Source organism: Triticum aestivum, chromosome 6D, assembly GCF_018294505.1.
Source record: "Triticum aestivum cultivar Chinese Spring chromosome 6D, IWGSC CS RefSeq v2.1, whole genome shotgun sequence".
NCBI classification, from domain to species: domain Eukaryota; kingdom Viridiplantae; phylum Streptophyta; class Magnoliopsida; order Poales; family Poaceae; genus Triticum; species Triticum aestivum.
In genome coordinates this window covers 354,303,038-354,318,187 of record NC_057811.1, presented here as the reverse complement: position 1 = coordinate 354,318,187, position 15,150 = coordinate 354,303,038, and the positions used below count along the sequence as shown (strand labels likewise).

Genomic DNA, 15,150 nt, shown 5'->3' with positions numbered 1-15,150 from the left:
TAACATGCGACATATCAGAACGAATAGCAGAAGCAGGTTTAGGTGTCGCAAGCTTACTCAAAACAGAAGGTGAATCAAGTGCAGAGCTAGATGGCAGTTCCTTACCTCCCCTCGTAGTTGAGGGATAAGTTGTTGTCTTAGCGTCTTTCAAGTTCTTCATAGTGACCAACAGATATAAATCCCAAGTGACTCAAAGAATAGAGCTATGCTCCCCGGCAACGGTGCCAAAAAATAGTCTTGATAACCCACAAGTATAGGGGATCGCAACAGTTTTCGAGGGTAGAGTATTCAACCCAAATTTATTGATTCGACACAAGGGGAGCCAAAGAATATTCTCAAGTATTAGCAGTTGAGTTGTCAATTCAACCACACCTGGATAACTTAGTATCTGCAGCAAAGTATTTAGTAGCAAAGTAATATGATAGTAGTGGTAATGGTAACAAAAGTAACGGTAGCAAAAGTAATTTTTTTGGTGTTTTGTAGTGATGGTAACAGTAACAACGGAAAAGTAAATAAGCGAAGAACAATATGTGAAAAGCTCGTAGGCATTGGATCGGTGATGGAGAATTATGCCGGATGTAGTTCATCATGTAACAATCATAACATAGGGTGACACAGAACTAGCTCCAATTCATCAATGTAATGTAGGCATGTATTCCGAATATAGTCATACGTGCTTATGGAAAAGAACTTGCATGACATCTTTTGTCCTACCCTCCCGTGGCAGCGGGGTCCTAGCGGAAACTAAGGGATATTAAGGCCTCCTTTTAATAGAGTATCGGAACAAAGCATTAGCACATAGTGAATACATGAACTCCTCAAACTATGGTCATCACCAGGAGTGTTCCCAATTATTGTCGCTTCGGGATTGCCAGATCATAACACATAGTAGGTGACTATAGGCTTGCAAGATAGGATCAAGAACTCACATATATTCATGATAACATAATAGGTTCAGATCTGAAATCATGGCACTCGGGCCCTAATGACAAGCATTAAGCATAGCAAAGTCATAGCAACATCAATCTCAGAACATAGTGGATACTAGGGATCAAACCCTAACAAAACTAACTCGATTACATGATAGATCTCATCCAACCCATCACCGTCCAGCAAGCCTACGATGGAATTACTCACACACGACGGTGAGCATCATGAAATTGGTGATGGAGGATGGTTGATGATGACGACGGCGACGGATTCCCCTCTCCGGAGCCCCGAACGGACTCCAGATCAGCCCTCCCGAGAGGTTTTAGGGCTTGGCGGCGGCTCCGTATCGTAAAACGCGATGATTTCTTCTCTCTGATTTTTCTCTCCCCGAAAGTAAATATATAGAGTTGGAGTTGAGGTCGGAGGAGCTCCAGGGGGGCCACGAGGTAGGGGGCGCGCCCTAGGGGGGAGGGCGCGCCCCCACCCTCGTGGCTAGGGTGTGGCCCCCCTGGTCTTCATCTTTTGCAAGGATTTTTTATTATTTCCAAATAGACGTTCCGTGGAGTTTCAGGTCATTCCGAGAACTTTTGTTTCTGCACATAAATAACACCATGGAAAGTCTGCTGAAAACAGCATCAGTCCGGGTTAGTTCCATTCAAATCATGCAAGTTAGAGTCCAAAACAAGGGCAAAAGTGTTTGGAAAAGTAGATACGACGGAGACGTATCACGGACCCTACGGGTTCGAGAACTATGTGGACATGACCGAGACACCTCTCTGGTCAATAACCAATAGCGGAACCTGGATGCCCATATTGGCTCCTACATATTCTACGAAGATCTTTATCGGTCGAACCGCATAACAACATACGTTGTTCCCTTTGTCATCGGTATGTTACTTGCCCGAGATTCGATCGTCGATATCTCAATACCTAGTTCAATCTCGTTACCGGCAAGTCTCTTTACTCGTTCCGTAATGCATCATCCCGCAACTAACTCATTAGTCACATTGCTTGCAAGGCTTATAGTGATGTGCATTACCGAGAGGGCCCAGAGACACCTCTCCGACAATCGGAGTGACAAATCCTAATCTCGATCTATGCCAACTCAACAAGTACCATCGGAGACACCTATAGAGCACCTTTATAATCACCCAGTTACGTTGTGACGTTTGGTAGCACACAAAGTGTTCCTCCAGTATTCGGGAGTTGCATAATCTCATAGTCATAGGAACATGTATAAGTCATGAAGAAAGCAATAACAACATACTAAACGATCAAATGCTAAGCTAAAGAATGGGTCTTGTCCATCATATCATTCTCCTAATGATGTGATCCCCTTCATCAAATGACAACACATGTCTATGGTTAGGAAACATAACCATCTTTGATAAACGAGCTAGTCAAGTAGAGGCATACTAGGGACACTCGTTTTGTCTATGTATTCACACATGTACTAAGTTTACGGTTAATACAATTCTAGCATGAATAATAAACATTTATCATGAAATAAGGAAATAAATAATAACTTTATTATTGCTTCTAGGGCATATTTCCTTCACCTCCTTCTCTTGCACCTACAAAAGGGAGGTCGCTCCTCTTAAAGAGACGCACCAGAACTTCTTCTTCCTCTCGCCATCGGTTCCAATCTCTGGGCTGCTGCTGTCTTCCTCATCCCGGCTTGCGGCGTGCACCGCGAGTCGGGACAATAGGCCTCCGAAACCCCACCGTTTTGAGTCCTGTACGGGAGAAGGGTGATAAGGTTTTTGGGAAGCGCTCTGCGTGACTACTGACCTGTTCATAACGGACGCTGTGGACACCGACGAACACTTTCCCAATGACGACTTCTTCTCCGACGTCAACAACCTCTTCGACGACATGCCTGGCGAGGGTGTCGACCCCAAGTCCAGTGCTTCTGCTGCTGCTGCCGCCCCGTACGTGTCCTTGCTCTTTTTTGTTAGAGGTCCTGCCACAGTTCTTTGTTCTAGTTTCTGCCCTACATATGTTAAGTTCTACTTCTTATATGCAACTTGCTCTACTGTCTGCTCTAGATATGTTTGGTTACAGTTCATATTTACAGATGTTATTTACCTTCTCACTGTTAGATTGCATGACTTGTTTCTCTGCTATAATAGTCATGCTTTATCTAGTACTTCTGTTAATAAAATCATATGGTAAATCGCTCATATTTCCAACAGTCACAACATCCACCGCTGAAGTCTCGCAACACCCTCATCGTCACACTTTTAGCACCGTGGTAGCTCCGGTCCCAAGAAACCTCTTGACCAGTCGAAATAAGGCCTATGTTCACAAAATTCTATTGATTTCTTGACAAGGGAAATGCCAGTGTTCCTACCATCTAAGCCCATCGATTTGAGAAACATTTCTACAAAAAATCGACAGGGTCTATAGATCAGTACCTAACCGAGCCGTGGAGGTTGCTGGCGGCGAGGAGCTGTGTTGTCGTCGTCACCACAGGATCTACGGCGGTCGTCCCCATATAGATCAGTGTCGTTGCCGTTGCGAGATCAAGCTGCCGTCGGCCTCCCTAATGCCTGGTCATTTTGTAATAGACCCGTGCTGCGGTCGAGAAGGATTGCAACAATGTTCAAGTCGCAAACCTAGGCTATGGGTTAAGGTTGCTCCCGAGTCGCCTGATCAAAATCGGATCCCACGGCCACAGAGGCGGCTGGGCATGCACATCAGTGGGGCGAGTTATACCTTTTTTTAATTATATATTTGTTTATAAGCGCCTACTTAAGCATCCAACAATTGGGTCGCCTCTACACTTTGTTTACGGAAAGAATGGTGATACGCCTTCGAAGTCGGTACGTGTATTCTTTGGTAGGGCATCCAAAACGCGACCAGTCGATCGAGAGCTCCGGCGCCCCAAATTCCCACTGCCCTTCCGAGGTTTGTGCTCAACAGACCAACCCCCATGGCGGCGCCAGAGTCCAAGCACGAGACAGAAACCCCAGCACCCTCCCGCGAGCAGCCGCCGGAGCCAGTAGCCGAAGCCGCCGCCGGCCGGGAGCTGCAGCCATGGGAGCAGCACGCTGCGGTGATCAATCTCCCGCGCTACGACTACCGCGCGTCGGGCTCCCTCCTCCTGCGCTCGCACTCCGGCTTCCTCATCACCTGCCCCATCAGTGCGCGCCCTCCTTCATGCTAGATTCTCTTGCGTTATTCTGCCGCGTTTGGTCATTTTGAAGGATACCTAGGGGAGGGGGACTAGAAACTTCAGCAGTGCGATATATCTGACTATCTGTTCCTAGATTTATACGAGTTCCTTTATCACGACGCACCAAGTACTAGTACCGTTTAGTTGTGAATTTGGAGGTCCCAAAGTTACTTCCATTTTCTAGCATCTGTTATGAGTGTTATGTCTTGGAACTAAATGGAAAATTATATATTTTGCACTGCCATCTTCAGATTGCACTAGTATCCCCACTTCACTACCCAAATTGCGAATTACACAAAGCGTGACACTACTGGACATACATTGAGCAATTAGTATTTTCCATGATTTCAGCAATGGGTATACTATTGCATAAGCTACTGTCAAGTGAATCAGGATTTCAAATGTTAGCAAAGTAATATTTAGTAGGTGGATCAGCTGCAGCTGTTTTATGATAAGAGAACCGAATATAGTTCAAGGTAGATTAGAAGACAAAAAAATAAAAGACAATGATGTATGATATGATTCACTGTATGTGACTTGCAGTATCATTTAGTAACTTATTATGACCAAGAACATATTTTAAATGCATCTTAGTTGTGGCAAAGTTTTACTTGTACACCTAGTTTCTATCGACTGTTGCAATTATTTTGATGCGATTGTCATTTTACAGAACGAGAGAAAAGTGCAACCAAGGAAGCCATTTCAATTCTTGGAGAGGTTAATCTTGCTACTTATACTTCCAGTTTTCTTCTGCAGTTGATAGTTCTAGGCCTGCAATGTACGGCTACTTCAAATTTGGTTATCTTCATGATGCTGCACTTTTATTTGTATGGCATCCATTCACCATGTGGTGCACATCTCTCATGCCGTGAACTTACAGTGAACTAGGACATACATTTCTGCACCTTATGGAAATATGTTGACATAAAAGCATTGTTTACAGTATATTAGCGACGCAAGCAGCCATAGTTCTGAAAAGTTGGAACCATGTGTTACAGAAGCGGCAACAAAGAAAAGAAAAATATTTCCCGAGGCATCCGAAATTGAACATTCAGAAGATACAATAACAAATGGGAAGGGTGATGCGCCAGAATCTACTGGTTAGTATAAATTGTGCTTGATAACTTTTTGGCCATGCTAGATCTAGAGGTGTCAATTATCATTGTGGGTGGTTCACTTAACTGTATTTTTCTGATTTTGTGCATTTTCTTGCATCATAATAGGCAGCATTGAAGTAAAAACAAATTCACTTCACTCCGATACAAGTGGAAATCCTGACAGGACTTCGAATCTCTCATTGATTAAGCTATCAATGAGTGGTTTGCTTTTCTTCTCTTTCCCTACTGGTGGCGTTCATGTTGTTCAGATGCTTACCGAAGTATTTCATTCACTGAAATCTGGGAAGCTTAAATCTCCACAGTAAGTTTTCAACTTCTTTGAATGAACCCATGTATTTAGTCATACTGCTAGAATGAAGATGTCATTTTAGCAAGTGGATCAATGATTCCACCTACTCATCTTTTTTTAGATTCCCTTGAACTGAAGAAATGTTTTTTTTTTGGAAAATGTGAAAGCTTTGCGTTTTGTTCACTGACGAACCGAATAAATGCTAGCTTATGATACTTCTTCTACAGTATTGACAGCCTTATTCAGTTTTATACTCAAATATTATTGCTTTCATTCTTATTTTGTTATTATGAGTGTTACAGTATATGTATTCAGTTTTATTCAGTTTTATTTCATTCTTGAGTTCAAATCCTGACTTTCGCAATTTATTAAAAATTGCTGGTAGCCCCCCTTTGTGTCCACGTAGAGGCCTCTTGAGTCATACGTGAGTTTCGCGCGCCGTCGCTCCCTTCCGGTTGTACGTGTTGACTTGTCTTCCCCGTCACACGTGAGAGGGGGTGTTACAGTATATGTGGATTGCACTAGCCCTTTCCATCAGTTCGGACTTTTGGTTGCGTTGGCTAGTGCATGAAGCTTAACAATGAGTACTATGCCCTCATTCCCTGCCTCTTCCGGCTATATGCTGAATGATATGCACTGTGGACCAGAGTATGATGGAAAAATGCTTATGACACTTCTTCTATAGTATTTTCTTGACAGTATTGACAACCTTGATTCAATCTTATACCTCATCATTTTTTTATCTCAATCCTGTGTAGTGGTTGTGTATCATATCCCCGCTTGCTTGCCTCTTTCGTATATATGCTGAATAATACATTGTGTACTAGGGTTAGGGAGATGCTCTTGTCCCTGAAGGCAAGTAATTCTTGCTTGATTCCTTAAAAGGGGCCCTCTTTATATAGAGGCCTACCTATCCAATCTTGGTAACAATCACAGATCTTATTTCTAATTGGCAAGCCCAAGCTAAAAGATACCTTTCTAATTTGAAAGATAAACTACGTAACTGAGAGAGCTGGGATCTTATTATATAACTGGGAGCTGGCTTGTACTTTCGTACATAAACAGATCTGTAGTGTGGACCAGAGCATTAGAAAGGCAGAATGCACCATCTTCTCTTTGCTAGATGTAATCGTAGATTATATTTTATATAAATACAACCTTTCTGCCACTATTTTATTCAAGAAATGGAGGTAGTAGTGCGTATGTCATACAGTGAAGCTAATGCTCCTAGGTCGTTTCATATAGTTAAGCTCTAGTTGCAGACTTGCAGTAGAGAAGTTCACTATTTTTCTTTAACTGATATAATATCTCCCAGTAATCTTGTCCTGAAAATCTAAGCTTGCACCTTTTTCTAAATCATTACTCTGAATGGACAGGTGGTGTCATCGGATATTCCCTATTCAGGAAACTTGTGTTCTATCAGAAACAGAACTACATGCCACTGTGTCAAAGTTGTTCCTGGACTTCTTCAGGAATAAGGAAGATCAAGATGAGCCTATCAAGGTGGATAAGATTGCACTACTTATACTGTTCTACTGTGAGATTAAATTGCAACTTCAGTTAAATTCAATGAATAGTTTGTTCCAGTATATTATCTAGCCCTTTTTAAAATATATTTAGTATTGCTGGTCTTGTATACTGATTGGATATGCTGATTAAAATTGTTCCCTGCATTTTATTTACTTTTATGGTATGATGACGTGTGCAATTTACAATTGTTCTGTTCCCCATGCTCGCCATCCTTAATTATTAGCCATAAAAAACAATTACATCCTTGGGTGGTACTGTGGTAGAGCTCTGTGATCTTAGGGCTAAGCCGTGGCGTGGGAGCTCTCAGCCTCATAAACGGTTGTCGGCGAAGAGAGGAGGTTAGGGAAGACTATCTTCTGGGTTGATAGGTTACTCAATAACTTGCCATTCCTGTTATATATAGGAGTCATCATCAACCAGTACAAACATGCCAGACTTCTATTGACCTCTTGGAACTAGGACATTGTACTAGATTAGATGGAAATCTGCTGCTAACTAGGGTATGTACTGGATTAGATACCAATCTGCTGCTAACTAAGATACATAGTGAGCTAAGGCATTGCTAGACTTCTTCTGCTACTTCTTGAGTACTTCGTCATCTGGCAGTTGTGGATGGCGCTGTTACAAGTAACCCACAAAACATAGGGGATGACTAAATCTTGCATTTATTTTGAAGAATGAAGTTACTTCATTACCAGCAATAATATCTCATGGAAATATGTTGACCACAAGATACTATCCATATTTCTTAGTTCTTATTGAGTTGAGTATACATTTAACCTATGATAAAGTTCGCAGTTGGGTACAGTAGGAGAGGCATTGATGAAACGGTGAATAAGACGCAGAAGAATGACAATAACAGCTCAATTCAACAAGGTTTAATGGATAGGCAACAATGTTTCAAGGTTGTTGCTGCTGCTGTCAAGTCAGTTGCTAAGGACGCAATTGTGGATCTCAAGTCTCCTGAGGTATCTTTGAATAAATCCTTCAGTAATTTCTACAGTTTAGCAAATTTACTGGTCAGCTATCTAACATTAGAAACTCAAAGCACCATAATGTAAGGACTGAAATGTTAAAACAGCAATGTTGAATGCTGACTAGTAGAAGTAAGGCCTTGTCATTCTATCATGATAACAATTGATATAGGTCTGGTCAGGTATTGGCACCTGACAAAGTAGTTTCAACATTTTTAATTTCACAGCATGTTTCACTACCGTTTGACTAGCGAGCTAATATTATTCATCAAACATCTACGTATATGGACGGCTACTAGACTTTACGATAATTTACGCACTATGTCAAGCTGAAGACTAGATTATATACAGAGTATGCCAGGTTGAAAGTTTGTTTGTAACGACCTCCTTCATTAATCTTGCTCACTGCTTACAGTAGCAATGTGTTTCTAATGTCAAGGTGGCAGTACTAGTGGAGGTGCTCCCCATTTCTGGGGTGCCTGTTGGATCTTCGGTGGCCGGGGTGTCTGTTCTCCCAGCTGAACTCGTCTCGGCTAAGCCTCGTCTTTGTGTCAAGGCTTTGGTGTCTGATACAAAAACAAAGAAGAAGTGATGCGCCAATTCGGCTGCAACCAATCAGAGCACCTGTAAGGCTGTAACGGCAATATATGGAGGAAACGATCTTCTTCGGCATGCTCGTCAGCCATGCCGCAGCTTGAGCATCCCACAAACAAAGAAATGGTATCGCAGCTGTCTTGCCTGGCTCTGAGTATGTCAATTTGTAAGCTGCAGTGCTCGTCCCGTTCTTGTTGCTGGATATGATTGTGTTATACTGTTTCTCCAGACTTTATGTAGTAGTACTATTATGGGCAATTCAGTGAACTACCAAAGTATACGTGCCTATTGGGGAGAAGTGATGACGATGATGCGAGAGTGTATCTTGACGAGGCCCTCTTGGTTGAGGTGTGTGTGGGTATCATGCGTGTGCCGCTTGGCGGCTTGTGATGGTTTTAGTCTGGTTTTTCATTAGTTAACTGGGGCAACTCTCTTCTGTTTAATTAGTGGATAGGCAAATCTTTTTGCCTCCCTCTAAAAAGAAAAGACGGAGATCCCTCGTCCTCGTACGTTTTCCCTCTGGGATCTACCACTGTGGGTGCTCATGATGGTAATAATTTGTACTACTACTTGGGATGAGACGCTCTGATTTTGACAAAAGATGATGCCATCGGCAGCGTCAAAGGCAAACACATAAACTGACTAGTATATTAATTCTAACTACTCCCTCTGTCCCATATATTCTAACTACTCCCTCTGACTTCCCCTGAGAGCGTCAAAGGCTCTCTGGGGAAGTCAGGGATTTGATCTGTCAATCTTTTAGCCAGCAAATCAGGGTGACAGGTGTGAAGTGAAGGCTCTCGTGCGTTTTTTGTGACCAACGCCAGCTTGAAACAGACAACACGCGCACGCACACGAGGTGACTGATGTTTTCATCATTCTGTTTCTGTTCTTCCAGCAGAGAGACAAGAGAGAAAGAGAGAAAGAGAGAGAGCAAGGAAGGGACACGGTAACACTATGGCTTGGCCATGGCGGTCATGAGTACGTTGCGTTTGCTGCTGGTGAATACCAACCTTAATTTAAGCGGCATCTCTACTGTTTGATCTGCTGCATGCTGAGGCGTATGCCTGCACATGTACTGTGCACCATGTGAGTTAACATGATGTGATCAGATACCTCCTTTCCTTTGGTGTTAGAGCATGTCCAACACATGATGTAAAAGTTGATGCCCTGAAATAGGAGAGAAGATTTTAGGGCACCAGAAGATTTTCCGACGATGTAAAATTGACATCCAAACATTTGGCCTTCTTCAACTATGAAAATACGCTCAACTCATATAATATCAAACTCATCTCGGATGAATCCAAACAAATGGAACGCAAATAGTACTTACTACATAGCTCATCAATTCACAACATCAAATTCAAGACAATTTGTTCATCAAACATAACACATGGTGCATCATACATGAAATGAAACTACAGATAAACTAGTGGTCTTGTCGCCCATTCCATGTCCATCACTCCTCGACGAGATCTCTTTGAAGATCTTCGTGACTATCTGAATCTCGAAAGCCATGGTAAACCTCAGGAAAGTTTCGGATGCAACATTCCCTTCTACGTGACTGCACCAGCTTTCTCATCAATTCATAGGAGTAACCCAAATCTTGTCCATGCTCATGCTCAATGATCATGGTGTGCATGATCACAACGGCTGCCATGATGTACCAAAGGATCCTTGATCCTAAAACCTAGCCGATCCTCGCATGAGTAGCAATCTGGCCTTGTAAAATCTCAAATGCCCTCTCCACATCTTTCTTCGTAGCTGCTTGAGCATTATGGAATTGAAGTTCTTTCTAACTTTGGGGGTTTTGAATTGGCTTCACAAAAGTAGTCAACTTCAAGTATATCCCATCCCCTAGGTAGTAGCCCATGTTGTACGTGTGGCCATTTGCTTGAAATTCCACTGGTGGTGGTTCCCCATCGCCTAACCGTGAAGAGAGTGGTGATCGTTGAAACACATTGATGTCATTGCAAGATCTAGGCATCCCAAAATATGAATTCCAAATCCATTTCTCTTGATCGGCCACGACTTCAAGAATGATGCTGGCCTCCTTCTCATATCCTTTGTATTGTCCATGCCATGTTGTAGGGCAGTTCTTGCATCTCCAATGCATACAACCAATTGAGCCGAGCATATTTGGAAACACGTGCTTTGTTCATCTCCAAAAACGTGTCCTGTGCCTAGCAAGAGATCTGAGATTTATCCACCTCCTGCCGCCACATAGGCCACCGGAGCGGAGGTGAGGGAATCTGATCGTAAAAAGGAGGAAGAGGGCAACCTTTTCTTCTAGTGGCTAGGGTATGAAAGTTGCTATTGATGAAATGCATCTTTAGCGGATAGTACATTTCCTTTGACGCTAACACAATCAAACCGGAACAAAATTAGTTAGATGCAAAGGATACTGGTGACAAATATGTCGCTTTTCTTCGCAAGTACTTCACCGTCTTGATATGCAAGACACATTTTGATTGTCCAGGTTTATCTAAGACCATTTATTTATTTTACGATATTGTGTCAATAGTTATAAACCATAATCACAATGACAAAGTGCTTCCGAATACTGATCCAGTTATGTACTATGTTTTATGTCAATTTGTGATCATCACATTACTGATGGTCTTGCCACATACAAAAGGGAAATTAACAGTCCTAGGGTCCTTTAGAGTTTACCAAGACTGTTAATACTCACATAGTTACATCCCTTGCCATACTGCCTTATATTCAAGGCGTCTCTTAAAGCGACTATTCACTAGCAGAGTCCAGGGGTGTGCCCTCCTTTTCTGAAAAAAACGACTAATCACTAGCCCCATTTGCGGCATGCTTGGAGGACTACCAACAACAACAACAACAAAAAAAACACCAGGCGATCAGCTGAAACAAACATGATAACCCAATGCTGAAACCGGTCTACAAAAACAGCTAGCATGCGTAACGTTCTAAACTACAATCCAGGTATCGACAGAGAAAGTTCCAGGTTAATCCCCTGCCCAGCAAAACTGCAGTCCGGAGGCCCCGAGCAGTCGCTGAAGCTCCTCGAAGACGGCGAGAGCGCACAGCTGCTCTGGCTGGGCCAGGAGGAGACATCTTTCACGGCTCTCTGCTCCATGGCGAACCATGGGGACGGCGAGCGTTGGTTGGCCCCCAAGTAAGCCGCCGGCTCACACTCTCCGCTCGTTGCACTGCTGAACAGGAAGCACCCACTCTCGTATCTCTCCATGGAAGGTAACTGTCTCGCCGTATGGTTCAGACGACGGACTGCTCCCGGTTTGCTATCCTGTGAAACCAATATATGCAGGAGATGTTAGAACATTAAAAACAGAAAGATCAAACTGCTATAGCAAATTTATCAACTTGCTGAAAAAAGTCCAATTTATTAACTGAAAAAAGCATAGCAAAAAGGTACTTCCACCGTTCATAAATATAGGATGTTCTAATTTATTTTCTAAATCGGATATATATAGACATGTTTTAGTGTGTTTATCATTCACTCATTTCAGTGCAGTCCATATTGAAATATTCAAAACTTATACGTATTTGTGAATGGAGGGAGTAGTATTGATCCTCCTGCCGTTAGTGCCTGATTAATTTTCTCTGGGACGCAGCTAGCTCGTGTGGGTGAGATGTGATACTACGTGAGGAGATGAACTGCATGTACTATCAGCTTGGTCCTAGCCGGTGTTATGGCAGGGCAGGAAGGTACAGTATTGACGTGCATCCGAAGAAAAAAGATCAGATAGAGCTAGATACTACTGCTGGTCAACTTTTGTGTGCAACCGGAGCTAGCATAGCCACAGCATCAGAGGTGTTCTTAGTTTCGAAATCGATGGATCCCATGGCCATGATGAAAACTGCTGCTTCGACTGCGGCGAGGGTTGGAGCCGAGCGAGCGCTGCAAAAGCCGCTCCTTTTGGCACATCATTGTCGACGAGCTGAGGCAGGTGCCTGCCTGGGGCAAAGCTATTATTCCTGCCAAGGATAGGATAGGGAGGGTTCTCGAGAGCCATTTCTGGCAGCGTCCTATACTAGTACTAGCATGCAGCACTACAACCAGTCTAGTCTAGGAGTAGTACGTACCATCACCAGTCTACATACACCACACCACGCCACATTGTAGTCTTGAAATACGACAGCCATTGATAGCTAGCTGGGACTTGCATCACCATTTAAAGCCACTAGCAGACCCTGCCAGTCAGATCACTAGAGGTTCCCCCATGTTGAGACTTGAGACATGGAAACAAACGGTAGTAGGAGGAGGAGGGATGTGCATGGCATGGCATTGGCATGGCATGGCGCAAACTGAGAAACATAGGTCAAAGATACGATGGTGGGAGCACATCTAGAGTATAGTGGATAGTATGCTAGTAGAACTCTACCAAGAACAACATCAGAAACGATGTGGGTTCAATCAATGTTGCCTCAACCATATGCATGCCAGGGCCAGCAGGAGTGTAAATAAGCTAGTCTTGATACAAGACTAGAGAGGGATGCATGCATGCATGTGAAAGGAAAGACCCCGTGGTGGCAAAGCAGTTGAGACAAGAGGGATATATCTTCTTTTGATAAGCTTTTGCGCAACGTTTCTTTTACATGGCGTACCTTAGAGGCCTCTGGGCCTTGCACCCAGGGTCGTAATTCCTGGAGGCTTGCAGCAGCAGCGCTGTGCCGTCGGAGGCCCTCGTTTACGCTCCTCCTCATCCTGTCCATGGACATTGCTTGCAGTTGCACGTAATCATCAATGCAGCACCGGTTGCCAGGAATCATCATCCTCATACCACTGTTCCCTTGCATGCTCTTGCATGAGGCTGCAACCTCTGCCCCTGCCTTGGCCCTGTTCACCCGAGAACCCAAGAAAAGAGAGGGAGAAAAATGGACGTGAAAATGTGTCATCAGTGTCTGTTTTTTACATGAAAGTTGAGTAGTTTTGGGCGTAGGAAAGTTGGAGTAAAAAACCTTTTCATGGGTGGGAATGTGAGTCCTTCGGAGCCTCGCTCGTCGGTGGCAAACGGGTGATTCTTGAGACCGAGTTGTGGCTGCGTCTCTGGCGGGAACATGCAAAAGGAGGAAAGGAGAAAGCGGTTTGGCTTTGCTTTAGCACCATGTGTACGTACGTGCATGTGCAGGCAGAATCAGAACCCCCCACGGCCACAAAGCGAGCTAACCCAAAACCACAAGGCAGGGCTGTCTTACATTACAGCCAATCATCATCAACAAATTTCAGTCTTATTATAATACTCACTACTCCGTTCCCAAGAAAGAAAGTGCGTACTAGTACTACTAAAATCTGAAGGTTTGCAAGAAGATTTCACTAAGAAACGGTACTACATACCAGGAAGAAAGGCACAGGGATTTTTGGCACCTACGTCACCTTTCTTTCCATTGTCATGCGGTGTGCATCTGTACATCTGTGTAAACAACAAAAAAAAAACCGAGTTACATTGCATACACACTCGGCACATTCTTAATTAGTTTGAATAGAAGATATGGCAGAGGCAATCAAGCCACGATTATCCGAGAGATCGACTAGCTAGCTAGCTTGCTACGGTCTGAAGTCTGGCAGAAGCATCGAAGGGAGAAAACTGAACTGACCTGAAGGTGGCTCTTGACGTGGGATATGGTGAGCCCTCGGACGTCCATGAGCTCGAGAATGCGCTTAGGAGTCACCTCTGCAGTTTCAACTCACACCAAGATCATGAAAGGCAGGGCAAAGCGACAGCGGGGGAAGGGAGCTGAAAAAACAATCGATACGAATCGAAGGTGAGCCGGGAACGTACTGGCGCTGTCCCGGCCGCCGAGGCGCTCGACGGCTCCCACGAAGCTGCTCTCGAGCTCGGCCGTCCACCTCATCCTCGGCACGCTGGACCTGGTGTATTGCCTCACGAAGCCGCTCCTCCTCCATGCCGCCCCCTGCTTCCTCGCCATCTCCCGCTCGCTCGCTCGCTCGAATCCTGGATGGATGAAGTTGCTGTTGGTGTTTGGCTGGCTGGCTGGCTTGCCCTTGATGGCTCGTGTTATATATCGCAGGGCGGGCCAGGGGAGCAGAGCTATCGGCCTACCGCGCGCATTGCGAGGTAGAGTAGCGAGATCATCGATGCCGAGCAGCGCATGCGATCAAGTAGCAGAAACAGAATCTGGTAGGCTCAGGCGGAGGAGTAGCCGCCGATGATGTCGAAATCTGGCGGAGCGGGGACAAGAAATGTACTGCACGTCTTGTCCGTGGACGGCGCGGCGCGCCTGTGTGTTGCTGCGACTGTGCTGTGTGGGTTCGACATCATTGCGTGTACGTACGTAGTGCAGTCGGAGTATATGCCGCTGCATGCGTACGTGCGTGCGTGCATGCATGGCGACGCGTTGTGGAGCGCTCCGTCGTCGTCGTCGTCGTCTCGTGCAGATCAAGTCATAATGACATGCGCATCGACTGCACTTTGCGGTTCCATCCGTTTCCATGCAGTGGGTTCAAAATTTCGCATTTAGCGCTTTTTTTTCGCGAACAAAAGAATCTTTGAGTTGGAAATCATCTACGTACGTATCACCTTG

At 44.3% G+C, this 15,150-nt stretch overlaps 2 protein-coding genes across 3 annotated transcripts; one reads left to right on the top strand and one right to left on the bottom strand.

Annotated features, from left to right (window-relative positions):
- Positions 1–3,763: 3,763 nt before the first annotated feature.
- LOC123145072 (uncharacterized) lies at positions 3,764–8,888 on the top strand. 2 transcript variants are annotated; one of them, XM_044564382.1, is made up of 7 exons: positions 3,764–4,076; positions 4,779–4,825; positions 5,052–5,208; positions 5,332–5,527; positions 6,892–7,018; positions 7,837–8,013; positions 8,459–8,888. In XM_044564382.1, exons 1-7 carry the CDS (start codon positions 3,866–3,868, stop codon positions 8,609–8,611), a joined length of 1,068 nt encoding a protein of 355 aa, XP_044420317.1. In that variant the 5' UTR covers positions 3,764–3,865; the 3' UTR covers positions 8,612–8,888. The 2 variants fall into 2 exon arrangements, with proteins under 2 accessions (XP_044420317.1, XP_044420318.1); XM_044564383.1 differs by having other exon boundaries at positions 3,868–4,076; positions 5,107–5,208.
- A 2,413-nt stretch (positions 8,889–11,301) lies between these two features.
- LOC123141634 (myb family transcription factor MOF1-like) lies at positions 11,302–14,714 on the bottom strand. Its single transcript, XM_044560726.1, has 6 exons — positions 14,388–14,714; positions 14,203–14,279; positions 13,943–14,018; positions 13,567–13,654; positions 13,213–13,444; positions 11,302–11,890 (listed from the first exon to the last, which is right to left on the bottom strand). The coding sequence occupies exons 1-6, from the start codon at positions 14,533–14,535 to the stop codon at positions 11,558–11,560; spliced, it is 954 nt and encodes a 317-aa protein (XP_044416661.1). The 5' UTR covers positions 14,536–14,714; the 3' UTR covers positions 11,302–11,557.
- Positions 14,715–15,150: the final 436 nt, after the last annotated feature.